Source organism: Branchiostoma lanceolatum, chromosome 11 (genome assembly GCF_035083965.1).
Source record: "Branchiostoma lanceolatum isolate klBraLanc5 chromosome 11, klBraLanc5.hap2, whole genome shotgun sequence".
Lineage (NCBI taxonomy): Eukaryota > Metazoa > Chordata > Leptocardii > Amphioxiformes > Branchiostomatidae > Branchiostoma > Branchiostoma lanceolatum.
In genome coordinates, this window is record NC_089732.1 from 9,736,924 (window position 1) to 9,762,160 (window position 25,237).

Below are 25,237 nucleotides of genomic sequence, written 5' to 3' on the forward strand. Positions count from 1 at the left end.
GTACCAAATCTGATCCAATACCACCTTAAATGTTTTGTTGAAATTAGGCCATACCGTAGCTTGTTGATGAATGAACAGTTGAATAAGGGCAAGAAAATGACTGATTGTGTAATGATGTCTTTATTTCTGTCATTAATTTTGTGGTTTTCGATTAACCAGTGTATTTTGTGACAATATCTTTTATCTTGAAGACAGCCAACAATGCAAACAACTTCAACTGAATAAGCAGCAACTGCTAGTAAATAATGTCTTCCCCTGTCCCTCTCCCTGTCCTTTTATATATAGTTCCTCTTAAAAGGAGCTTGAGATTCTAAGATACTGTACGCCACTTGAGTTGTTTTATTATTTACTGTAACGTTAATTCACTTTATCTTCACGGTAGCAAAATTTCATTGTGTAAGGAAAACTCACTGAACTTAAACTTCACGGTGGCGGCAAGTGATTTACAGAACAGATGTGTGAAGGAATCATTAATAATTACAGCAGGTTTTTCACGATGATGATAAATTCACAGTACAGAGGTGACCATAAAGTGAACATAAAGTTACAGTGAAAGAAACAAGAATTACAGTACCTATCTATGTTAATTGTTATGTTATGTGTTCATCACGTTATGTTAATGAGATCAAGGCAATGACATCATTGTAGAAGTTGGGGTCATGTGATTCCCCCTTCAGTCTTTTTCCATGATGACTCCACCATCGATGTTGTGAACAAAAGTTCCTCCGCTTTTAAGTTGCATTACTCAGGCACTGCATGTGTCTCCGAGTCGATCCTTCGCGTTCCAACAGTGATACTATGTACTAGACATGATGCTGGCATATTCTCTTTGGTTCTCTACCATCTTCAAGAACACAGCATACTTCTTGTCATGATACCTGCAGAGGAAGAATTTATAATAATAGGTTACTAGTACAAGTTGTCATTAGAATCTTCTTTAATGTTAAAAGGCCACTGTTTTGCAGACTGTGAAGTTAGGTATATATTATAAAGACTATACAGTAAATTTCATATGGAAGCATCCCCAATGGCGACAGGTTTTTTTTTTGCTCTGATGGCTGGGGAGAATGTGTGACTGTTGGAGTCCAGATCAAATAGGAGTACGGACACTACAGATTTTCACAGTACTTGTGTATTTTGTAAAAACCTCAGAGTACATGTAGGTCTATCCAGGATGGCAACAGGGCTACAAAATTAATTTTGAATACTTAACTCATACCTTTTGTCCTCTTTTCTTGGTTGCAGCACCGACCCCGCCCTAGCCATGCAGCCCATTGCACTCTGGGAATGTAAAAGGACCAGTATTGATCAAACCTAACAACATTCAACAAGATATATATTAATCTAAATTTCAAAATTAGGCTTTTGGCTTTGAATTGAGTCTGTAAATAGCCTCAGGGCAAAACAAGTTTTGCAAATTGAGTACTACCAACTTTTTTTTGAGTGGGAACTGGGAACTGACAGCTTTTTCACCATTGTTCCGAGTTACCCTACACTATTCAACAAGTGCAGATCAAGACGCCTTTGATTTGTTCTGTTCTGAGACCACTGTATGCCACAGTTGAGCAGGTCTGACCTGTATAGTTGGGAAGTCCCCTGAAGCGTAAGCTCCCAGAATAGCTGCACCAACCAGCACTGACTCAGGCTCTGCTGGAAGAACTACAGGCAGACCTACGGTAAAATAAAATTCAGATGGAAAAAATGACAATGAAACAGTCATGATATTATGTAACACAAGCATTCCACTAGGGTGGCGGCAACTGTGCTGAGACAAAGTGATTTGACAGAGCTGTCGTCAGGACCTCTTCCTCCGTCCCAGGATGGAAATTTATTTGTTGGGACGGACAAAAATTTCACTCCATCCGTCCCCAAAATCTAAACTTCATGACATAAAATTGATGAAAATGTACAAAAGTATAAAAATTAGAGATTTAACGACAAATATTAACAACCTTGGCTCTCAAACAGTGAGTTGGATGGAAAATAGATTTGAAGCTGGAAAAAGCCCTGCAGACTGCTTAACGAATTTCATCAATAAAAAACAAATCTTTTTCTGTTTTGTGTGTTTTGTTGTCTCTTCAGTCATATTTTTGCATGATATTCCTTAAAATATTGCATAAATCCAATTGTGGTCACAGATCTCCATCTAGAGGAATGGAGGCCCAAATTGTTAAGTTGTGAGGAAGCAGAAAATTTCTCAGAGATGGACCACTCTTACCTGTGACATCTGCATGAGTCTGTACAAACAGCGGGTTCTTGCTGAGCCCCCCACACATGAACAGAGTGGTGATGTCATGCCCAGCCCCTCGCAGAGCCTCCAAGATGTGTCTTGTGCCATACTGGATTTGGAGAAAATGATTCAGAAACACTTTATAGTATACTTGGGTCGGGCTATGATACGTTCATCGAAAACCAATGGGGTCCTCAGATTTACACCATATTCTAAAAAAAACTTGAGAGTAAAGATAGAAATACCCCAAAAAATGAAAAATTTTTTCTGCACACAATAGTCCTATGACATTTGAATGGAGAACTCACTGCCAGGGCTTGTACAGTGGCCAGGTACAGGAGTGCCAGGTCTTGGAGGCCGGCGCTCAAACGAAGTCCACAGATCTGCAAAGAAAACTTTCTTTCAAACCATTTGTTGCATACCAGCAAACTAATAGAATTATCTTACTTTTTTTCTGCTCAGATATAGAAATAGATAGTAGTTACATCTAACTCTACACCACTCTAACTGTCTGTGGTACTGAATAACAGCTATACCACACTTGCTGTCCTTGGTGCTGAAGGACAGAAACATCAACAAAGATCACCATACTCGTGAGAATTGATATATCACTAGATCAAAGCCGTAGGCTTACTGTAAAGAAAAATAGGGTTCCCTTGTCAAAGTATTCTCATATTACACCCAAGTAGTTGATTTTGCTGCCGTTGGTTGTTTTTCCCACATCCTCACGGTTGTCATTCAGAAGCATGAGGTGGTTGTAAATCTGTTGTAACTTGTTTGGGACATTGTTTTGCCCATGTCTACACCCGCACAAAGCATGAAAACTGGAATACAGAAAAGGAGAAATCCTTGATGTAGAACCTTACCATTCCTGTGAGGGATGGGTCAGCGAGGGGTGACCTGTTGCCATGGTAATCCGGCCACACCTGGAGACCGCTGGCCAGAGTGGCTGGTGATGAGAGGTGCTTGTCTGATGCCAGGCCGTAGAGGTATGTGTTCAGGTATTCATAGACAGACTTGCCACTGAGAAAAATAGTTATCCAAAATCATTTTGAAGCAAGGAAAGATGTATTTCAGTATGAGAACATGGTTGTTACACAATAAGCAGTGCACAAAAGTGGTTGTGGGGGGGGGGTGTCACACAAAGTTGTGCCAATCCCACACTTAATTTTTCAGGGGGGAGATTTTTTAATGGGGTCAATTTTTCATGGGGGACAATTTTTCATTGGGGATAATTCTTCATCAGGGATAATTTTTCATGTGGGGCACTTTTTCATGGGGGACAATTTTTCATGGGGGACAATTCTTCATCATGAAGTTCATGGGGGACAATTCTTCATGGGGGACACTTTTTCATGGAGCCACTTTTATCAGATTACAGATTTTACAGATTTCATTCTGTAGGCAACTTTCATTGGCCAATTTTTTTAATTTATTTGCAAACATGAAAACGTTTTGGGGATCCCAGAGGATGTTATCCTCATAATCAAATCAACATGGCCTTATTGTATAAAAATGCTGAAATAATTAGCTACGGGTACACATTTAATTGTGACACATCTGGAAGATATATTCCTACCTGCTGGTTGCCTTCTCCTTCAGTTCTGGAAAAGCAGCATGGGTCTCTACAACATGGTCTATCTGCAAAAATATAAGAGTTACATTAGAAATACCACTTCTTGTCAGAGTTCACGTGGGTAATCCCCTACCTTTCTTCTAATTAATCCCATTCCTATCCCCTTTTTCCCATCTTCCTTCACCCATAAGGGCCAACCTTTACTCAACAGTATACACTTCCTGGCACCTTTGACCCTTTACTGAAGCCACATTACTGTATGGTCAGTCATCCTGAAGAAGGCCATAATGAGAAGCTGATAATGTCTTTGATTTTCTGTGTTGGATCAAATGTTTCTGAAAAAGCTTTAAAAGTATGTTTTTTCTATTCACCACTTTTCCTGTTGCACTCTGTCCTCCCTCATTAAGCCAAAGGCCTGGCACCATGGCGGAGAAGTAAGGTCCCCACACACCTGGCACAAAGATGGCATCCTTACTGAGCTGAAGGTCAAGAAATACTCAAGGTCAGGCATAGTCCTCCTAAATGCTATTAAAAAAATCTTGACTTAGTGATATTCAATGTAGCAGAATGTTTGATTGGGAAACAAATTAGCGTTACCTACATATTATGGCCACTGTTAGGATATTAGATAAAGTTCACTTACTGCCATATGACAGGATGATGTGCCACATATAAGGGACAGTCGAGTTGTGATTGGTTGATTTTCACATGAAAGGCCATGACCTTTGACATCTGCTCCAACCATTCCTGAAAGAGATTACACTGCTCTAGAACTTGCAATAACAAAAGTGTTATCAACATCACTTACTTCTAGTAGTAGCAAGGCCTACCCACAGAGAAGTCAACATGCAAAATCTGCTTATGCATTCATGACTGAATCGCTCTTTTGACAGACTTATCGACAGAGAATTACTATTAAAATCAGTAACTCGGTAAGTTGAAGAAGAAGCTGAACCCGAGTACCTAGTCCCCCTGCGTGTGCATCAATGAGTGAGGTCCCCACGGCTGTCCCCTCTGCCAGCCCCAGATCCAAAGCAGCAGACCTGGTCAGCCCCTCCCCTATCCTCTCACCAGGGGACTGTACTTCACAGCCTGTGGGAAAGAAGGGGGATTATCAAATAGTAGAATTGGCTGGTAGTGAGTCAAGATTACTCAACTAGCTAATTAGTTTGAGCTTCTCCATGAATTAGGACCAGCAAGTATTGTACCTGATTTTACTTTCAGTCACACAGTCCTAATCCACACACAAGCAAACAGACCTGCCCTTGGTGCTGAACACTGTCTACAACAATCAGTTGTTTCTGGAACTTTGCAGGATGGTAAGATATCATAATACATCATTTCAGATTTTACAACTACCCTGGGCCTCAATCATTGCACTATAAATGTACACGTAGATGAGTTCAACTCAATACCAATTTTTGCATATTTATCTGAAACAAGGTCTTCTAGTCCAATCTCCTGCCAGAAACTGTCGCTCCACTCGTCAGATGCAGAGTACGTCCACTTGCAGACCAGACTACACAGGGACCTGCAATAGAACAGAGAGAAAAACGTGTTTGAAACATGATTAAGTGAGTTTATACAGGCAAACAGACCTGTCCTTAGTGCTGAACACCATGTGCACACAGGCAAACAGACCTGTCCTTGGTGCTGAACACCATGTGCACACAGGCAAACAGACCTGTCCTTGGTGCTGAACACCATCTGCACACAGGAAAACAGACCTGTCCTTGGTGCTGAACACCATCCACACACAGGAAAACAGATCTGTTCTTGGTGCTGAACACTATCTACAGATGAGCATACAGACTTGTGTGTGGATGCACCATCCAAACACAAGCTTACAGACTTGGTGTTGAATACCATCCACACATATGCAAACAGACCTGTCCCTGTTGCTTACATGAATACAGCTTTAAAAGTTACTGCAACTAAAGCATCTATTAATGTGACTTTGTATTATTACAGGTTTATTCTACTGGTAACACTTTCATCAAAATCTAAGATGATAGAACACAAGGAATGTAAGTTGGAACAAAAAAAAGTATTTGACACGCAGGAAATAATGTTAATCTGACCTGGAAGCACTTCCTGTAGCCCTCCACGTCAGATAGTCAGGTAGCTCAAACATGTGACCTGCCTTCTCCCAGCATGCCTCAACAAGATTCTGTTCACAGACAAAAGTTACAGACTGATGTAATACAATCTCCATCATTACAAAAACATTCAACAGCCATTTCAGAAAGAAATGAAATGCAGATTACAACATAGCCTACATTTAACTTGCAGCAGGCTGTTTAAAGTGCTTCAAATGTTAATTGTTACACTTCAGATAGTATTTGTAAGTTGTAAATAGTTGACATTGGAACACAGAATGTTGTCTTTCTGTTGAGATAATAAAAGGCTCAGTGGTGCCTATGGCCGTACGAAAATGATCATAGCAATCAGAAATCGGCAAAAAAATATCAAATCCCAGACCAGAATTTCCTGTGGAGTTTATATTTCACTTTGCTGAATACACTATAACAACATATGATTTTACCTCTTTTAGCCAGAGTAGTTTGGGAGGTGCCATTTCTGGAGAGACAGCCCCGCCTACATATTTCAGTACAGCATGATGGGTAGCATTTATTCTCTCTGCCTGCTCCATGGCTCGATGGTCCATCCAAAGAATGATGTTCTGTTTATTCTCACCTACACAGGGAAACATAGGAAATGCTTTTTACGAAATTTCTTTTCTCACATCCAAAAGAGTTAAAGGGCATAAGACACCAATGACATCGACATTAAGAATTTCCTGAAATTACATAAAACATAATACTATTGTTTAATAACATAGAAATTTTCACAACATATTCACACTTCGGATGTTATTGAACATCGAACCATGAAAACATCATTCCTCCAGCTTTTGATTCTTCCCACCAGGAAATTACATTAATCAATGACTTGCCTGCTCATGACGTCACAACGAACATGGCAGCCGATTTGGAACTTTGCGCAACGGCTCGGAAAGAACGTAATTTTTACAAGAAAACGAAATAGATATTGTTATGTCCTTTAATCAAATGTTATCACAATAATTAAGCACTGTTTGCTCATCAAATAATGTTTTTCGCAAGCCGTTGTGTAAGGTTCCGAACCACCTGCCGTGTTCATTGTGACGTCATGAGCAGGTATTAGTCACTGATTAATGTAATCACCTGGTGAGAAGATCAGATAAGAATAAAGAGCTGGATCCATGGAAGTATGGTTTCTGATGGTTCAATGTTAAATAACATCAGAAGGGTGTGTATTTGTTTTAAACGTTTGGCTTGGCAGTCTAACCTTTATAAGAGTCTAATTTGTTTTATAATGACTTCTTGTTTCTTCTTTGTTATCCTTAAGCCTTTAGTTGTTGATGTCAACCATACCTGACTTGCTGACTGTGAGAGGGTTGCCCTCTGCGTCGAGCAGGACCAGTGAACAGGTGGCATCAAACCCGACCCCGCGCACATGGGTCACCTCCACCGCTGAGGTCACCTCCTGCACATGGCAGAAATAAAACACCTGAATACTTTGTGTTCTTCCTTTTTAACCTTCTCCCTGCTGCCTAACTCTGTAACCAATAGAGAATGGATGCCAAATGGCTACTTCGTTGTGCTAAAGATTATTATAATAATAATAAATTAGATACTTCATGTCTAGAATAGATCTATATAGTAGGCAGATTAAAGTCCTCAAATCAACAGACTCCTTTTTTACAATTTCTTAGCTTTTTCAGACTGAAAAGTCAGTGAAATTTCGTGTCTTGCCTGAAACAAGTAGTAGGTTCTCTGATATATTAGTCCAAATCCGTAACACTGTTGTTATGAATACCAAAATGGTCAAATAATTTAGAGTGAACCGGTGCTAGAGGATCATCTTCGTAAATGCTCCACCTCTGTAGATAGGAAGTCAGTAATGACGATGATGATAACCTTCTCCCTGCAGCTGCTTCCTAACTCTGTAATCACCTCTTTTGCCACCCTACAAGGCAAATGATTTCTTCCTGTATCACCTTGACGACCGTGCAGCAGGCAGCCCAGATGTCCTCTGACGACTGCTGGTAGAACTCTAGTTGGGGGTTCCATGTCTGGATTGGATGTACTGCCGTGGACAGTACCCGTCCCGTTCCGTCAACGAGCGCCGCACGTGCACTCCCAGTACCTACGTCAACTCCCACATAGAATCGCTTTGCATCACTCATACCGGTAGTTACGCTACGCTGAAAAACATTATTGAACTGTTAGCTGTCCTGGATTATAAGAAGAAGCACAATGTAGAATATGGCATTAAAGGAAACTAAAAGGAATGGTTGGGAATCCGCCTATAAATCAACATTTCGAAGTTGTCTGACAAGGAGACATTGTGCAATTTTAAAAATCTTTATCCGTTGGGGCTTACCAACTTCAACACACACTCCAACTTCGTGGTGATTTAATACATGAAGGTTTAGTCCAATTAACTAGGTGTACTAATCATGTGCAGCTACCCATGCATATCTCCTTAAAACCTTACCTTATGAGACGTTGGACCCTCCCCGTTACTAGAGTTCAGATCTTTTCCATATAAACAGGTGATGAAGTTGGTTTGAAGTCTGGGAAAGTAATAAATCAATCAACCAATGAATGAATTAATTACTGAATCAATCAGTCAATCAATCATGTAATCTGTACTGTAGATATGTCCTGATTACTTACGATTTCACAAAATCCCTGAACAACAAAAGCGGCCTGCGTGGCGATTTGAGCTTATCATGAATAAACAAAGGTTCAAACAAACAAACAACAAACAAACCAACCGAACAAAGTTTGACTTCGCGCCAAGCGACCTTTGACCAGCCTGACTCCGTGCCCTTTACCCTTTCACCTTTACCTAGCAAAATGGCGGTGGAAGATGTGATCGTGGAACCGTGGTACATGATGCAAATGATACAGGCCTTTCTGCAGGTATATTTCGCATGGAAATACTTCAATGTATCGCTGATATGATATATTATTATATAAGGGTCGTGTTTCACTTGTATGGTATCGCGTATAGCAGCGATTCACGTACGAAAGTGACGTTACACAACGTTGCACGGGAGTTATGTTTACCGTCCTGTTACCCTGGGGGTCAGCCTGGCCTTGTGTAATACTATTTTTCTCCAAGTCGGCTTTTAGATCAGATACGACATGATATATCATCAACCATGGTGGATAATAGACCCTTTATGCCGTGCTGTTTACGATAAACAGATAGACAACAAACAAATGAAATAGACAACCCGGCTCTCACAGCCGCGAACGCATGGGTTGTCAGGGACAAACCAAAAACAATCGCGAGGGGTGGGTACGATGGTTGTAATTTTTTTCTTCAGATTAACAGTTTGAACTTTATTTCTGTAATTCTTCATTGTTTGCCCAACAGAATTTTTTTGTTCTTGATCTAGTGAAGTGTTGTTCCCATTTTCATAGATCTCACAGTCTTTTCTGGTGTGCACTTTACACTAGATTTGGATTTTAACAGGTTATACAGGTAGTGGAATCTTACAATTCCAAGTAAGATCACTATCAATCAGGCATGTCCCTGTGTTGCAATGGTAATACAGCCCCACTGCTTGGCCATCTGGATCTAATTCTGCAGATCCATCGGCCAGATTTGGATCCTAGGGTATCCCAGCCCGGACATGTTGTAAGGGATTGCATCCGTCATTTCAGATGGTGACGTTAAGCTCGCATTCACCATATATGAGGGAGATTCAGGCGTAAGCCTTTGCAAGCAAAAGACCCCAATACACTTGTGAAGAGTAGGGGTGACGTGGTGTGTTTGGCTGAAAATGTGAGCTGTAGCAAAGCTGCATTGCACTACTACTAGCTACATAGCATTACAGTAACTGCAAATGCAGAAATGTTCGCGTTTTTTGTGGCAAACTCTTTACCGCAAACTTAAAACCACCGCAAAAAGTTGTTCCATCAAGTGACTGTAGCACTACTATTGTTTCAACCGCGAACTCAAAACCACTGCGAACACTGCATTTACAGTATGCTTCACCTCAATTGAGAATGACTGCTTAATCTTCATTGATTTTCCCCCAGGCCCCAGTGTACCACATAGTGATTGAGGTGCTGCTGATAGTGTGGATCATCGGCCTGCTGTTCTCTAAGAGCTACAGGATCCAGGAGAGGGTGCAGCTCACGGAGAAGGTGAACTCGGCTAAAAACAGTTCAATTTTTAAAACAGTTGGATCTATGATAGAAATGTAGATGCTAGACATCCAGGCAAGACATTTGGATCTACAGTAGGTATATTGTAATTTTCCATCTCAACTTCTTGCTTACTTTCTGCTCAGAGTAAAAAATGTCAAACAACCTAGGAAGTAGATTTGTATAAAAGAGATTATTTTGTATAATTACATAAGAAATACAGTTTTTATATATCCAGGCAATTCTTGTGCTGTCAGTTGCTTGTCTTTACAATAGCAGACTTACCAGTATTTAAATTTGTCTTCATATTGCCATCTGTCAAAAAAATATAGTATTTTGGAGGAAAGTATTGGCGTACAATCATCAAATGCTTCAGTTAGAACTTGAATGAATGAATGTAATGTTCCTGTAGGAGAAAGAGGACCTGTTGGCTGAGTGGAAGCCGGAGCCACTGGTTCCTGACACCCCTGAAGACCACCCTGCACTTCACCCACGGGTCGTGTCTGGGTCAGTACTATAGGGATGGTTTATGATGCTGGGTTATGTTAACCTTCTCCCTGCTGCATAGCCACTTATAGCCAATGCAAATTTGGTGCCAAATGGCTACCTAAGCATGCAGAAGGTTAAGGTTAAAGTTTCCATTAAAGGAAGGGAGCATCAGCACATATCACTGCCTACATGTACATGTTGTATGTCAAAAAGAGCAAGATGTATTTTTGTGATAGCAAAATTAGTCTTGTGAAGTTTTATCCTACATGTGTATAGTCTTACTACTAGCCTGTAATATGTTAGATATGTGATTTTCGATAAGTTCATGTACATTTACGTCTACACCTACTAGTAATTTACATTTACTGTATAGAACCAGTGTTACTTATATAGCCATTTGTTCACCCAGCAAAATGTTATGAGTACGTAGTCATGATCTGGTGTTGATTGTGTGTGGTTTGCAGGAAAGCGGGGTTAAAGGTCGTGGTGGATGGGAAGGAGTGTCTGAACCTGGCCACCCTCAACTTCCTAGGCATGCTGGGTAATAAACGGATTGAGGTGAGACAAATGAAACATTTGTTTGCTAGACCCTCTAGTTTTTGGGATCCATGAATTTATTATGCTTTTCATGTCACCCATACTTTCGTTATTTCACTTGCTTGCTGTATTCAATTCATTTTAATTGTAACTATAAAGTTGTTAAGTTGTATGATGATAATTACCAGTTATTATATTCATTACTATTGATTGGTAACAATTATAGTAGACTAAACTTAAGCTTTGATGGTGACTACAATGAGCTATGAATACCACATGTACATGTAAACATTCTTAACCAACATACTGTCCATTAAAGTTTTCTATTTTTCACATGTATTTTTCTCTTCTCCCCTGTAGAAAGCCGCCAATACAGCTCTGTACAAGTACGGGGTTGGATCCTGTGGACCCAGAGGCTTCTATGGAACAGTGGGTAAGTCTAAAACTTTATAATTAATAACTAAAAAGAATAAGAGAATGAATTAGTATGAATATGATGTCTTCTTATCTAGTTCATTTTTGTCCTTTTTATAAGGAAAGACAACATCATGTCAAGAGACTACTGAATAATGGAAGTGCCTAGATATGTTAGATCCTAATGTCTGAAAGCATCCATCTAGAAATGTCAGATTTAAGTAAAGTTGTGTCTCAATGAAACAAACGCTGGTAAAGTGTGCTGAACAGCCCAACCAATAAATGAATAAAGAAAGAAAGCAACAAACATTGAACAAACGTGGCAATAGTTTCATTTCCGAAACAATGCGACATAACAAGTTTCCAGTTTATAATTACCAAATACTTTCTTCTTTCATACTTTCTTTTTTATTCCTCCTTGCAGATGTTCACCTTGACCTTGAGGATAAACTTGCCAAGTTCACGAGAACAGAAGAGGCCATCCTCTATGCCTACGGCTTTGCCACCATTGCCAGCGCTATCCCTGCCTACTCCAAAAGAGGCGACATTGTCTTCTGGTACGACACATTTGCCTTGTTGCTACACAAAGTCAAATATTCAAATAATATCTTCTTAAACACTAGATCTGATATGGGAGTAGGAACAAACTTTTTTGTATAATTCTTAATGTCACTTTCATAACAGTTGCAATATATTGTCTTCTTTTGCAATTGTTTCAGCCAGTTTTTGATTGGTAACAAGTTGTAGATTATTTTCGCAAGTTGTGGAAACGAAGAAGTTTCTTTTCTTCAAACAAATAATTCATCTAGCGATGTACAGATGTATTGTATTTTACTTTGCCCTTTTCCCTCTTCACCACCACCCATTCTAGTGATGAGGGAGCCTGCTTTGCCATCCAGAAAGGCCTGCTGGCCTCTCGCAGCAAAGTGGTGTACTTCAAGCACAACGACATGGAAGACTTGGAGCGACTACTCAAGGAACAGGCTAAGGACGACAAGAAGGTGTGGGAAAACTTCTGTTAGATAATTTTCTTTTCTGTGGGTCATTTATGAAAAAGGTAGAGGTAAAGGTAGTCCCATAGCCTTTTTGGGAGCAGTAGGGGCAGTGGGTTGTTATCCACTCTGTGTAGGGCACGGTATTGGAAGACGGAGCCCATTCCTCTCCTTTCACCTTTCGCCTTTAAACTCCCCAACCAAAGTCATGTACCCATTTTTACACCAAGAGCACAACATCGGTGGCACATCAGGAGATTGAAACCCAGGACCCATTGTTCTTGGCCAAACACCCTAACCGTTACGCCACCATGGGTCATTATTAAAGATAGGCTTAAGGATCATAGAAAAATTTGATGACTTCTCTACCCAGTGTTGGAGGGAAAGTTTTATTTCAATGTTGCTGATGTGTTTTGTTGAATACGGTTCTCCCTTCAGGATCCCAAGAAGGCTGCCGTCACCAGGAGGTTTGTGTTGGTGGAGGGGATCTACCTGAACTACGGAGACATTGTCCCCCTGCCAAAACTGGTCAGTACTGCAGGCTTTGACCTTATGGCACATTTGTTATGCTGTTTCTGTTTGTTTGTCTGTGCCTTCATTTCATCTTTACAAAATTCTCGTCAGCCCTTGAGGACTACTTTCATAGAGTTCTTGTAACCCCTGCCAAAAGGCTCTGGTTTCTTAGTTGTTTTTTGCTGTGTGTGAACAGGGAAGTGAAGATTTAGACCTAGATTTTCATTTTTGTTGTTGCCAGTCCTTGGCCTAAAGAAAAGTGGACACATATTTGGTCCAGACTTTAGAATCTGTTTAAACATTACAACCCTTTTCTAGCAGCTTTTATGTGGACTGCACATTGCAAGCATGTAAATCGTATTCAGGAAATAATTCTACATCTACAAAGAAAAGCAATGTTTGTGTTCTCTTGTTCTAGGTTGAACTGAAATACAAATACAAAGTCCGAATCTTTATCGAGGAGAGTGCGTCCTTCGGTGTGTTGGGGGACAACGGCAGGGGGGTCACAGAGCACTTCGGTGTTCCGGTGAGTTGGATTGTATGTTGGTTTACTCGTTGATTATGTTCACAAGCCTAACAATTCAGCCCGATGGCTGAAACTAGGCTGCTTTTAGTAGCCTGGTGTCCAATCCTTTTATAGCTGCCAAGTCTCTTTTGCAAGCAGAGATAGGAGAGGACGAAAGAGATCTAGACTCAGTAGCTGTAATCGGATGGGATACTGTCTCAGATCAGGCTGTCTACAGGGCCCGACCTTCCATCCAGGGACGGAAATTTTGCTTTTGGGACAGAAAAATTTTCACCCCATCCATCCAAAAAAGTCTGATCTTCATGATATGAAATTGAGAAAAAATGTCTTATTGTAAGCTTTAAATGAAAGATTTAATGAGATTTAAGAACATGGTCTCCCAAACAATGAGTGGGACGGAAACAATAAGTACGCTAGAGACTTTATTTTTATTAGAAATAAACCATTGTGACACTTGTAAAAAACATAAGGAATCGTCACTCTTGTAACCATGTTCCTCCGCAGATAGAAGACATAGACCTGATCAGTGCTAACATGGAGATGTCCCTGGCATCTATTGGTGGTTTCTGTTGTGGAGACTCCTTTGTTATCGACCATCAGGTAAGTTGCTTTTGTCTTCCGACCATCTGTCGGCACAATATGAAGCATTTAGCGCAAGTGGTAAATCAGTTGGCTAGAACAACAGCAAACACCTAGAAAATGACAAGAAATAACTGTTGCCTGATTTATTTATTTCAACAACGCAGGAGGACTGGTTTCAGGTCAGTCAGAAAGCATTTTGATTGAAATATGTTTTCTGAATGCATGGCAGTTCCTGTGGAAGAGTCTATTCTTGCATAGGGGACACAAGCTCCATTTCGGACTGGAATGACTTCAATGGTTTAAACAAAGTATGTTTCCCCCAACCCCAGCGTCTGTCAGGACAGGGCTACTGTTTCTCAGCCTCTCTCCCCCCCATGCTGTCAGTGGCAGCTTCCGAGGCTCTCCTGATCATGGAAGAGAAACCTGGTAAGGTCTAATATTGTTTAGGGGGGGAAGGTTGTACATGTATCTAATAATGGTTATCAACAAGTGAAATAATCTCAGTAAAACACATCAACTTGACAGGCATACTGTTGCAGCTAGTTACTGTTGCTCCATGCCTTATTTCAAATGTTGTTTGACCATACTTAATGATGCAAGGTTGGTAGCACTGAAACTTGCTGTCTGTATGTTATTACTAACAGTATTTAAGATATGCTTTAAAAGGCACAAACTGCTAAGGTTGCTTCCCAGATCAAATGGTACAAAATTGTAAGAGAAATTCCCTAACTGTAATTCAGGTAGTGTACAATATTCAAACAACATTTTTCACTGCTCTTCAGGTATCTTTGAGGAGCTGAGGACAAGATGCAAGTGGCTGCATGCTAAATTGTCAAGGTAAGACACACACAAGTTTCTTCTGTAAAAAAAATTCTTCTGATCAGGGCTGTCTCCAGGTTTGATTTCTTTCCATCGCACTCATTGTTTGGGAGTCCATGTTCTTGAATTTTCTTGTTTAATGTGTCATTTGTAAGCTTACAAAAATATATTTTCATCAATTTCATGTCATGAACTTCAGATTTTTTGGGATGAATGAGGTAAAAATGTTATCCATCCCAAGAATTTCTGTCCCGGGACAGAAGGACAAGTTCTAGAGACAGCCCTGATGTTGATTGTCATTTGACCGTAATTTTCCTCCTTCCATTTCAATAGAATGTTTTTGTGAAGTTTCAAGTATACTCTCCACATTACATCTGCCCGTTTACCTTTTTATTGTCTCTGCCCTTTGGCCTTTTTATTTTTTTCTGCCCTTTGACCTGTTGTGTGCTGTTTGTACAGTATTCCAGGACTGAAAGTATGTGGAGAGCCCATATCCCCCATCATGCACCTGCAGCTGGCAGCACCGTCTAGTCGTACCGAGGACACAACAAAGCTGGAGACTATCTGCAATGAGGTAAGGAAATTAAAGTGGGGATAGTATCAGCAATGACTCAGGATAATGTGGGAATATAATTTGCCCCAAAAAATAATTACTGGTGGCAAGTTGTGGTTAGGGTTGTTGACATAAAATCCAAAGGTTCTGGGTTCGAACCCCTAGCAGGCCTCAATGTTGTGCTCTTGAGAAAGGCACATTACACCAATTTCTCCACTCAACTCTGGTGAAAATGAGAACCTAGCTTTGGCTAGGGATTTAGGAACATCCTCGTGGGTGGGGTGCCCCATGTTTTAGGAGAGGCACACCTTGAGCATGTTATAAATCCTACCACAATATATCAAAAAGAGTAGGTGTGATTAGATGAAACCTTAAAGTCTGGTCTTATGCAGCTTGTACTTTCTGTCCAAAATTGGTGTGTTATGCTGAATTGCAATTTAACAGTTATGTGCAACAAACAAGATGATGTCATATAATGAAGATATATATCCTTCCAGTGTATGAATCAGGGCGTGGCTCTGACTGTGGCACGCTTCCTGGAGAAGGAGGAACACCTGGTGCCGCCTCCCAGGTAAGACGTCTTCTCTGTTCAAATATTTTATCTATTACACTTATTTTAACCTTTAGCACTCTGAAGTAGCTGTTTGGCACCCAATTCTCTGTTGGTTACAGAGCTAGGCAGCAGGGAGAGGGTCAAGTATCTCTATTTCTATTTTAAGATTTGCATGTCTAGATATTGATCCATTATGCTATTTGTATTGTTAACTGTCATATTTTGTAATGTTACAACATCAATTCAGCTCTCTGGCTAGAACTGTGGTGATATGATGTACTGCTACCTCTACATTTACTACAGGCTTTTATGTTTCCATCTGAATGTGAAAACCAAATAACTGTTTTTTCTACTCAAATTCTACTGCTTCTTTGATTTCTTCTTCAAAGGATCCAGCATTCAGTTATTGGAGCCACCTGATCTAGTCACATTTAAAGCTTGATAAAGTTTTTCATGCCTATTTTCCTCCCCCAGCATTCGAGTAGCTGTGAATGTAGAGCTGACAGAAGACGACATCGATCACGCAACCTCCATCATCGCAAATGTGGCCAAGACAGTTTTATAAGTTAACACTAGAACGTCACTACATGTATATCCAAATTTACTAAACAGAATTAATGACTGTAGATGTTTGTTGTAGGCTTTGTGCCTCAACAGGCTTCATGTCAGTAGATGTCATTTTGCAGTAGACCTAGGAACTGCATAGTGAAAATAGCATACAAACATATAGATACTAGACTCCGGGTGTTTGCCAGTGACTTGATGACCCATCTTTTCGATGGGTAATTTCTGACTTAGTAACTTAGTTAGATTTCTCTAGCATATCATATTAGGATTTTGTTGAAACATGTTAAAATAGGAAAATATTTCGGTATTTAAGTTTTTGGTGAAATATTTAGACTCTTTCCTTTTCTATAAATGATAAGGGCTCAAAATCATTTCTCACTACAAACTTGCTGACGAAGTATAACTTCAATCTGTTTTGAAGATTACTGTCTTTATTGAATGTTTGTCTTATGCAAAGTACAATATTTGAGGGATTGTTACACTTCTGCACTTTTTATGTACACTAATTTTGACAAATGCTCTTCCATTTAAGAGGGTTGCTACTCATCTACACAATGCATTTGTATTGTCAGTAGGGTTAATGTACAAAAGCCACTATACCTATTGTCACACTTAAAGACACTAGAGTTAACCCAAAATAACTTTTATCTTAAACATACATACATGTGTATGTTGAAATATTGTCAGTTGCAACTAGGTAGATGTTACAGGGATATAAATACATGTATAATTTTGTTATAATTTTGGTGAATTGCAAAGCTAGTAAAAAGTGTTTGTAAATTGGCAGCACGAATTAGATGTGTTTCTGTGAACATTTGTTTTCTCTTTATAGAATAGTATTTTTATTTCATTGAGGTGTTTGATATGGGACCAAGTTAAAGAAATAATGACTGTATGTTAGGCCAAGTTTTTGTTATTGTTTGCGTTATTGTTTACTAAACCTGAAGGGTTAGCAGTCTTTTGGTCTCGTATTTCTATGTACGTAAGAACTACTTAACTAGACTAGTTATTGAAATATCTGCAAGTGCCTTACCATAAAACAAATTGATACAAACACATATTTGAGGAAAGTCATTTAATTTTTAAAACAAATAGCAAATGCTGTACTACATAATGTAGTATGTTGCTAATATATAAGGAATCTCATGTTGAATTAGATCAGAAAAATTCTGTTTTAGGAATGAAACCAAGGATCTAGACCACAAGTCTCATTTGAATATGCATAAAAGCCTGGATAAGTATGGTCCATTCTGTGGCAAAGTAACCTACATTGTATTTCAGAAGTTTTGCAACATGCACATTTTTACTCATCTTTTGTAGTATAGGCATCAGAGTGAATGTGCTTGCAAATATCATCCATGAAAAGTTGATGTGGCCTCATATAGTATTAAGAAGATTAGTGTTGAGACTTTTCTGTATGTACATCGTACAGTACACGTCACCTTTACATTGTGTTTGTGGTATTGGCTTAAGTGTTTTTTCACTGGTCTAACATGTAAATATTAGGTAACGTTATAGTCTGTTCAAGGTGCATCTTATTGTTGGTCATTTTGCATGCCTTATCTCCAAGCAGATGCAGTTGTGTGTGTTTTCTCTTGGTACATCTTTCATGTGGTGCATTTTTACATTGTAGTGATTGTACACCTTGCCACCACTGTATTTCCAGTTCTGATTAGAGCTATTCCATGGAATAAAAATGGGTGCAAGATACCAGACATTTTCTTCTCTTTCACATTCCGTGCAGAAGACATATTTGAGGTTCCAAATACATTTTTAAAATAAACCAGATTACTCATACATTGCTCAAATTCTGCATGTGCATAGAACATGTAACAAGGGTTACAAAACAGTTCAAATTCATCATCATAGCATAGTCAGGAGTCATCAGGAGTCGTTATTTTTCAACTATTTTTTTGCTATTTTCGCTGAAACTTTCTCTTCAGCAAGTTCAGCTTGTAGCATCCTCTTCTCTGCTTGCGTCTTCCGTAACAGTCTCTTCACAACTTTCTTTGAGTTTGAAGGTCTCTTCTGTGTAATTTGGGGTGTCTTTGCCTTTAGGCATCTCCTGGGGCAGACATACCTTTCTTCCAACAGCTGTTCCACATCCCTGTAGACATTGCCATTGTGTATCAGCAACTTGCACCTTCCCAGCTCTGCCCTTCTATCATGAAGGGTTTCCACAGACTTCCTGAGTGATGTTGAATACACTTGTTTCTCCCCAAGGTTCTGGAACCATTTTGAGAAAGTTTCCCATGTACTGCCTGTTGCCACTCTGAATGCACGCAGCTCCAATACAATCCTGTTTGTAAGTACAGGGATGGTGGAAAGACTTGCGTTGCCATCTAAAACACTCCTGTTGATGCCATGTTTGTTGCACGTTTCTCCGACATACTCTTTGTCCTTGATCTGAAGACATGGGAGAATCATGTCCCAGACAGCTTCATCCTTCTCGGCCCTTTTGGAATATGTCAGCATCTGCCTCTTGATTTGAAAACAAGTCAGCTGCAACCTGTCTTTTAATCTGGGGTCAATACAGGTCAAGACGGCTGGCAGCTTTCTTGACATCGTGAACTCTGCATTTTCAATGTAGTTGATAATGTCCCTCACAACACGGACACTCAGGTTGCAAGAATGCAAGTTATCTGAAACAATATGTAGACAATATGAAGACAAAAATATCGAAGAATCATAAACTTCTATCTCTATATATATACCGTATTGTCTCGAATAAAGTACGCACTTTTTAAACATTTCAAAATTCAAAAGGCACCACAAATTATTGCTAAAGTCAGGGTGCGTACTTTATTTGAGGTTTTTGCCAGGACAAATTGGAAAAGGACCTCAAACTCAAACCCTCGCTTAATCAAACCAGGAACCCAGCTGGGGTGAAACAATACATGGCTCAATACCTGCCAATTTGTAACTTGTCGTAGGCAATCCTTAAGTTTGTTGAGACGATGCTGGCAGAGTAAACAAGAGAATCTTTTATGAATCTAAGGAATGGTATTATGTAGAAGTCCTTGATATAAGAAAAATGACCTGGAGATAATAGAAGGAACACTATAAATTTGAATTCATCCTGTTCAAAATGTGTTCAAGATCAGTGGAGAAGGGGTGTGTACTTTATTTGGGGTTTTTGACTTTACGTTTCAGTTTTGCAAATTTATCTAGAAGAAGCCCCAAAGCAGGGGTACGTACTTTAATTGGGGTGCGTACTTTAATCGAGAAAATACGGTAGTGCGTGTGTTAACATTATAAAGAGTCAATTCTACTTTCAACATTGTGGGCAACAGAACACTCTTTGCTCCACTTCCACTATAAGAAACAGAGCGTCAATGCAGCAACATCACAAATCCAACGATATTATGTTCTGCATATTTTGCCCTATTATCAAGGGTTGAAATTAATCAATACCTGTGTGTCAAGTTGTATCAATACTATGTAAACACAAGCATTTTTTATTCACTGCCCCCCTCCCCAGATACATTCGAATTTTTTTAACATTCATTTGTATTCGTTTTGAATTGTATATCAAATCATTCAAAACTCTTCTCTATACACTCTGAGGAAGGTAATGTAAATGTTGTATTGCAGAAACTTACCGGGAATCTTTTCCTCCTCCACAAGCAATTTAAGTTTGTCAGGAGAAAATGTCTGTGTTACGCGCCGATTTGAGGCACAAGACATGGTCGCGTAAAAACTCAATAGATCTCGCACGAAAGGCCAAATCATGCATATAAATGTGTCCCCGTAATGTCAAGAAGCTGTCCAAGGTCCTGCGATACACTTGGAGATCCAAATATAATTTTCGAACGAGACTTGCACACTCAAAGTTGGCCCCAAATGAGCCTTCTTGTGTTAAATTCTGTCGTAGATTTCGCACTGCATGGGGGTTTCCGTGCTACCGTTTCAGCATTATCAGGCGTAATTTACTTCCGGGTCGTAGCAGAAGGGCTTGCGGCCGAACGCGGAAGTGTGGTCAATCTTCACGTTCTATCCAGAGATATGTTAGAATACTTTTCTTATTTTATAATTTGTCATGCAGTGCAAATTAACCGGCTCCTTACTGATCCTTACTGGGCGCCCAGTACGAAACAGACGACACCTACCGGGCATACGTCACCAAAAGTGTCTGTGCTCGCTGCGGTAAGCTAATTTGTATATGCTCAGAAGCAGTTGAGACATACTAAGAGGGCTGAGTTCCGGGAAAAGTTGGAGAAGCCCAAAGAAGACGGTGGCTTCGGCACTCTGGAGGCAACCTTCATGAAAACAGGCCCAATTCTAAAATGAAAGGATTTTCCGTTTGACGTCCGTGCCTATATAGGTGTACACACGCCCTTGCCGGAAAGCAAGGTTGAAATTGGGTCTATGGAATGACCCAATTCTAAAATGAAAACTTTTACGTTTGACGCCCGTGCCTATATGGGTGTAGACACGACCTTGAGAAGCCAAGGTTGACATTGGGTCAATGGAATGACCCAATTCTAAAATGAAAACTTTTCCATTTGACGCCCATGCCTATATGGCTGTACACACGCCCTTGAGAATGCAAGGTTGACATTGGGTCAATGGAATGACCCAATTCTAAAATCAAAACTTTTCCGTCTTACGTCCGTGCCTATATGAGTGTACGCACGCCCTTGAGAAGGCAATGTTGACATTGGGTCAATGAAATGACCCAATTCAAAAAAAGGAAAACTTTTCCGTTTGACGTCCGTGCCTATATGGGTGTACACACGCCCTTGAAAAGGCAAGGTTGACATTGGGTCAATGGAATGACCCAATTCTATAATGAAAACTTTTCCGTCCTACGTCCGTGCCTATGTTGGTGTACACACGCCCTTGAGAGGGCAAGGTTAAATTGGGTCAATAGAATGACCCAATTCTAAAATGAAAACATTCCGTTTGACGTCCGTACCTATATGGGTGTACACACTACATTGAGAAGCCAAAGTTGAAATTGGGTCCATGGAATAACCCGTTTCTAAAATCAAAGATTTTTCTGTCCTACGCCGTGCTTATGTTGGTGTACACACGCCCTTGAGAAGCCAAGTTTGAAATTGGATCAATGGAATGACCCAATTCTAAAATGAAGTACTTCTCCGTTTGACGTCCGTGTCTATATGGGTGTACACACGCCCTTGACAAGCCAAGGTTGAAATTGGGTCAATGGAATGACCCAATGCTAAAATAAAAACAGTTCCCGATTGACGTCCGTGCCTATATGGGTGTACACACGCCCTTGAGAAGACAAGGTTGAAATTGGGTCAATGGAATGACCCAATTCTAAAATGAAGTACTTTTCCGTTTGACGTCCGTGTCTATATGGGTGTACACACGCCCCTGAGAAGCCAAGGTTGAAATTGGGTCAATGGAATGACCCAATTCTATAATAAAAACTTTTCCGTTCGACGTCTGTGCCTATATTGGTGTACACACGGCCTTGAAAAGGCAAGGTTGACATTGGGTCAATGGAATGACCCAAAATTCTATAATGAAAACTTTTTCCGTTCGACGTCTGTGCCTATATGGGTGTACACACGGCCTTGAAAAGGCAAGGTTGACATTGGGTCAATGGAATGACCCAATATTCTATAATGAAAACTTTTTCCGTTCGACGTCCGTGCCTATATGAGTGTACACACGCCCTTGAAAAGGCAAGGTTGAAATTGGGTCAATGGAATGACCCAAAATTCTATAATGAAAACTTTTCCGTCCTACGTCCGTGCCTATGTTGGTGTACACACGCCCTTGAGAGGGCAAGGTTGAAATTGGGTCAATGAAATGACCCAATTCTAAAATGAAAACATTCCGTTTGACGTCCGTACCTATATGGGTGTACACACGACATTGAGAAGCCAAAGTTGAAATTGGGTCTATGGAATTACCCAATTCTATAATCAAAGACTTTTCTGTCCTACGCCGTGCCTATGTTGGTGTACACACGCCCTTGAGAAGCCAAGGTTGACATTGGGTCAATGGAATGACCCAATTCTATAATCAAAGACTTTTCCGTCCTACGTCCGTGCCTATGTTGGTGTACACACGCCCTTGAGAATGCAAGGTTGAAATTGAGTCAATGGAATGACCCAACTCTAAAACTTAAACTTTTCCGTCCTACGTCCGTGCCTATATGAGTGTACACACGCCCTTGAGAAGCCAAGGTTGACATTGGGTCAATGGAATGACCCAATTCTAAAATGAAAACTTTTCCGTTTGACGTCCGTACCTATGTTGGTGTACACACGCCATTGAGAAGGCAAGGTTGACATTGGGTCAATGGAATGACCCAATTCTATAATAAAAACTTTTCCGTCCTACGTCCGTGCCTATGTTGGTGTACACACGCCCTTGAGAGGGCAAGGTTGAAATTAATAAAAGACTTTCCGTTTGACGTCCGTGCCTATATGGGTGTACACACGCCCTTGAGAAGCCAAGGTTGACATTGGGTCAATGGAATGACCCAATTCTTAAATAAAAGACTTTCCGTTTGACGTCCGTGCTTATATTGGTGTAGACACGCCCTTGAGAAGGCAATGTTGAAATTGGGTCAATGGAATGACCCAATTCTAAAATGAAAACTTTTCCGTCCTACGTCCGTGCCTGTAGGGGTATGAACACGCCCTTTACAACTGTAGAATGCAAGGTTGAAATTGGACCAGTATATGTAGAAACAATCCCTTAAGAGTGCAAAGTTGAAACCGCTTCAAAGGATCGCCACAGTTCGGACATAAAAGAATTGTCCGTCCTAAGAAGTGGGTGTATAACCAACGAGGCATATGATAAAAAAAGTCAATCTTCCCCCACGACCTCTGCTTGGAAAGTAGGTTATATGGGTATAAATTACACAAAAGCCATTAAGAGTGCAAAAAACATTCCGTCCTTATAGTGTACGACCGTAAGTTCCTAACAATGAAAACTCACACGTATGGAATAGAACTTACAAACTTTTCCAAACAAGAGTTTCCCGTCTTTAGTTAGCGGATAGAACCCGCTTAATAATGCAATTCTAAACGTTCTTAAGAAACGCTCTTAGCTATGATTTTCAGGGTATAAGAGCTGAAAACAGTGTAAACTAGAAAGTGTGTTAGGACATTATATACAATGCCCTCGTTCTATTGACGCAATGTCAACCTTGCCTTCTTAAACCCCCGTCACAAATCAAGAATTCAGCTCGGCTGACGTGTCGGCGAGCTCCAAATGGGTATTTTCGGCCGAAGGACGGCCGACGTTCTGTCGATTATGCGGGCTTCGGTCAATTTTTAGAAATCAAATTGATCCAAATATGCTCGGGCGATTTTGAAATTCGGCGAGCTTTGGGCAATTTACGAATTCGGCCGACGCTCGCATGAATATTGACGCCGGCTTAAGGGCGTGTGTACACCCATATAGACACGGGCGTCAAAGTAAAAGTTTTCATTTTAGAATTGGGTCTTTCCATTGACCCAATTTCAACCTTGGCTTCTCAGGGCCGTGTGTACTCCCATATATGCACGGACGTCAAACGGAAAAGTTTTCATTTTAGAATTGGGTCATTCCATTGACCCAATTTCAACCTTGGCTTCTCAGGGCCGTGTGTACTCCCATATAGACACGGACGTCAAACGGAAAAGTCTTTGATTATAGAATTGGGTCATTCCATCGACCCAATGTCAACCTTGGCTTCTCAAGGGCATCTGTACTCCAATATAGGCACGGACGTCAAACGGAAAAGTACTTTATTTTAGAATTGGGTCTTTCCATTGACCCAATTTTCAACCTTGGCTTCTCAAGGGCGTGTGTACACCCATATAGGCACGGACGTAAAACAGAATAGTTTTCATTTGAGAATTGGGTCATTTCATTGACCCAATTTTCAACCTTCATTCTCAAGGGCGTGTGTTCACCAATATAGGCACGAGCGTCAAACGTAAAAGTTTTCATTTTAGAATTGGGTCATTCCATCGACCCAATTTCAACCTTGCTTTCTCAAGGTCGTGTGTACAACAATGTAGGCACGGACGTAGGACGGAAAGTTTTCCTTTTAGAATTGGGTCATTAATAATTCCATTGACCCAATATTAACCTCGCCTTCTCAAGGGCGTGTATACACCCATATAGGCACGGACGTAGGGCGGAAAGTTTTCCTTTTAGAATTGGGTCATTTCATTGACCCAATTTCAACCTTGCTTTCTCAAGGGCGTGTGTATACCCATATAGGCACAGGTGTCAAACGAAAAGTTTTCATTTTAGAATTGGGTCATACCCAATTTTAACCTTGCCTTCTGAAGGGCGTGTGTACACCCATATAGGCACAGACGTGAAACGGAAAAGTATTTTAAGTATGTTATAGAACACTTACGAAGTTTTGCTAAAGAACAGTATCAAGCCTGTATTTAGTTGGCGGGTATAACCCGTTTGATAATGCAATCTTAACGTTGTCCATGGAACGATTTTCAGTTATAATTCGGAGGGTATAAAAGCCAAAAATTTTAACAGTATAAGTAGAAAGTGTGCCAGAACATTATATACAATGCCATCGTTAACGTTACTTTAAAACGTGTACTACAGTGGGCCGCCTCCTTGCGCGCTTCCCGCCCGAACACAGTCAACTGTCATCAGAATCAACACGAAACATTTCTTTTGCTTTGTCTTGCCAGTATTCTGCCGTCACGCTGAGTGTGACCCGGAAACAGTG

General features: G+C 40.3%; 2 protein-coding genes and 1 long non-coding RNA gene across 3 annotated transcripts; 1 reads left to right on the forward strand and 2 right to left on the reverse strand.

Moving 5' to 3' along the window:
• Positions 1 to 103: 103 nt before the first annotated feature.
• On the reverse strand, positions 104 to 8,073 carry LOC136444358 (FGGY carbohydrate kinase domain-containing protein-like). The gene is made up of 15 exons (XM_066441873.1): positions 7,849 to 8,073; positions 7,223 to 7,334; positions 6,352 to 6,503; positions 5,888 to 5,976; positions 5,222 to 5,337; positions 4,770 to 4,898; positions 4,450 to 4,553; positions 4,178 to 4,285; positions 3,810 to 3,871; positions 3,097 to 3,253; positions 2,539 to 2,613; positions 2,219 to 2,339; positions 1,577 to 1,671; positions 1,220 to 1,281; positions 104 to 878 (listed from the first exon to the last, which is right to left on the reverse strand). Exons 1-15 carry the CDS (start codon positions 8,035 to 8,037, stop codon positions 797 to 799), a joined length of 1,653 nt encoding a protein of 550 aa, XP_066297970.1. The 5' UTR covers positions 8,038 to 8,073; the 3' UTR covers positions 104 to 796.
• Positions 8,074 to 8,661: 588 nt separating this feature from the next.
• Positions 8,662 to 18,270, forward strand: LOC136444359 (serine palmitoyltransferase 1-like). The gene is made up of 15 exons (XM_066441874.1): positions 8,662 to 8,779; positions 9,908 to 10,015; positions 10,428 to 10,522; positions 10,969 to 11,062; positions 11,402 to 11,474; positions 11,880 to 12,012; positions 12,327 to 12,456; positions 12,886 to 12,975; positions 13,379 to 13,486; positions 13,991 to 14,086; positions 14,398 to 14,494; positions 14,851 to 14,905; positions 15,347 to 15,461; positions 15,938 to 16,011; positions 16,468 to 18,270. Exons 1-15 carry the CDS (start codon positions 8,714 to 8,716, stop codon positions 16,556 to 16,558), a joined length of 1,425 nt encoding a protein of 474 aa, XP_066297971.1. The 5' UTR covers positions 8,662 to 8,713; the 3' UTR covers positions 16,559 to 18,270.
• Positions 17,621 to 20,820, reverse strand: LOC136444360 (uncharacterized). The gene is made up of 2 exons (XR_010757251.1): positions 20,163 to 20,820; positions 17,621 to 19,202 (listed from the first exon to the last, which is right to left on the reverse strand). It is a non-coding gene; the product is annotated as an uncharacterized lncRNA (long non-coding RNA).
• Between the last annotated feature and the right edge of the window lie 4,417 nt (positions 20,821 to 25,237).